The 1,447-nt window shown below is 51.3% G+C and overlaps 1 protein-coding gene across 1 annotated transcript; it reads left to right on the top strand.

Annotated features, from left to right (window-relative positions):
• Nucleotides 1-236: 236 nt before the first annotated feature.
• On the top strand, nucleotides 237-1,112 carry LOC136455080 (uncharacterized). The gene is made up of 4 exons (XM_066455248.1): nucleotides 237-404; nucleotides 480-603; nucleotides 879-983; nucleotides 1,054-1,112. The coding sequence occupies exons 1-4, from the start codon at nucleotides 237-239 to the stop codon at nucleotides 1,110-1,112; spliced, it is 456 nt and encodes a 151-aa protein (XP_066311345.1).
• The last annotated feature ends 335 nt before the right edge of the window (nucleotides 1,113-1,447 follow it).

Genomic DNA, 1,447 nt, shown 5'->3' with positions numbered 1-1,447 from the left:
CCCCGAGTGCTTGGGAGCACGCGGGGGAGCCAATTGCTGCCCCTGGTGGGCTTCATGGCGACGAGCGACTACCTACAACGATGAGCGAATCAGCGATAGCTCCTTCGGCAACGGTGGAAACGGGAGCGGAAAAGCTTTTGGCGCCAAAGGAACAGACGACAGTCCCTAATTCTTCGGAGGGCATGGTAAGACCTGCTATCTGACCACTGAGCCCCAAGGTGGTCCCTCTGGCTGCAATGGAGGAGGACGAGGTGGAGGAGATCGTGCGTGATGAACCTCGACCCCAAGCAGTCCGGATCCTCCGAAAGCATGGTGAAGAAATAGTTATTATTGAAGAGGAGGACACCACGAAGGAGTTTAGGAGACTAGAGACTTCCCTTACTAGTGTGATGAAACAGATCAAGGTGAATACTTCATCTGGAAAGGTCCTAGTCGTTTATTGGAATTGGTTAACGATAATGTCATCATACATGTTGCAGGAAATATCTCGAGTTGCCGAGCAGCGCCGCCAGCTGATAAAGAGAATGGAGTCCCTTGCAGCGGAGAATGAAAAACTCAACAAGACCAGGAACCTCTCGGAGAAGAATATCCAGAGGGCCCAACGCGAATGAGACCTTGCGGAGTCCAACGCGCGGGACCTGAAATACCAAAAGGGGGTCCTTATAGAAAAGCTTGCGGCTGTGTCTAAGCAAGTGCAGAGCCAGTCCGAGCAGCTGGCCGCTATCTCCGACCAACTAAAATGTGCTTTCGAGCAGCCGGAGAGGAAAAGCGAACAACTCAACAGTGTATCCAAATAGAAAGCAGGTATGGTACATCAACGAATGTACTTTGGTATTATTGAACAGCCGCATTTCTGTTAACAACTGGTGTGCTTGTAGAGCAAGATGCTGAGCTCGGCCAGATGCGCCAGGCCATCGATCAACTTCGCCAGGAAAAAGCAAAGGAAGCAGAGCGGGTGGACAAACTTGCTGAGGAGGTGAAAGGTGAATTCCTCCTGGTCAGTATTATTATTGTAGTAGCTCCTTGTATAACGGATCATTGTAACTCTCGCAGGTTATCGTCATAAGGTCAAAGCACAGTTCGACGTGCTGGTGCAGGAGGCCAAGGTCTAGAAGGAGAACTTCGATACTGTAGTCACCGCAATTAAGCCGGTGCTTGACTGCATCGACCTGAAAATGGCCACTCAGCACGACGGCAGGCGGCAACACCCTGACACCGTCATTCAGAGGTGCAAGGCAGCATGGGAAAACTTCAAAACCTTCAACCGCGATGCCATTACTACCGTCGCTACCCATGTCCTTGCGGTTGTTCGGTCCCATTATCCGACCACCGACCTTCAGTCCATAGAGGGTGGGTTCATAGAAGGACTGAGAGACGCGGAGACCCAGCAGCTGGAGGATGAAGTGGAGGATGCAACAAAAATGCTGGCCGACGATATAGATCTGTT

This window comes from Miscanthus floridulus, chromosome 5 (genome assembly GCF_019320115.1).
Source record: "Miscanthus floridulus cultivar M001 chromosome 5, ASM1932011v1, whole genome shotgun sequence".
In the NCBI taxonomy this organism is placed as follows: domain Eukaryota; kingdom Viridiplantae; phylum Streptophyta; class Magnoliopsida; order Poales; family Poaceae; genus Miscanthus; species Miscanthus floridulus.
The sequence above is the reverse complement of the archived record's forward strand: the minus strand, read 5'-3'. Positions and strand labels throughout refer to the sequence as shown.

What these genes read in the sequence shown, in the direction of transcription:
- LOC136455080 (XM_066455248.1), top strand. Translation starts at nt 237, where the DNA reads ATGGAGGAGGACGAGGTGGAGGAGATCGTGCGTGATGAACCTCGACCC. An exon ending in GAATATCCAGAGGGCCCAAC is followed by an intron (nt 604 to 878) that starts GCGAATGAGACC and finishes GTGTGCTTGTAG; the next exon opens with AGCAAGATGCTGAGCTCGGC. An exon ending in ACTTGCTGAGGAGGTGAAAG is followed by an intron (nt 984 to 1,053) that starts GTGAATTCCTCC and finishes TAACTCTCGCAG; the next exon opens with GTTATCGTCATAAGGTCAAA.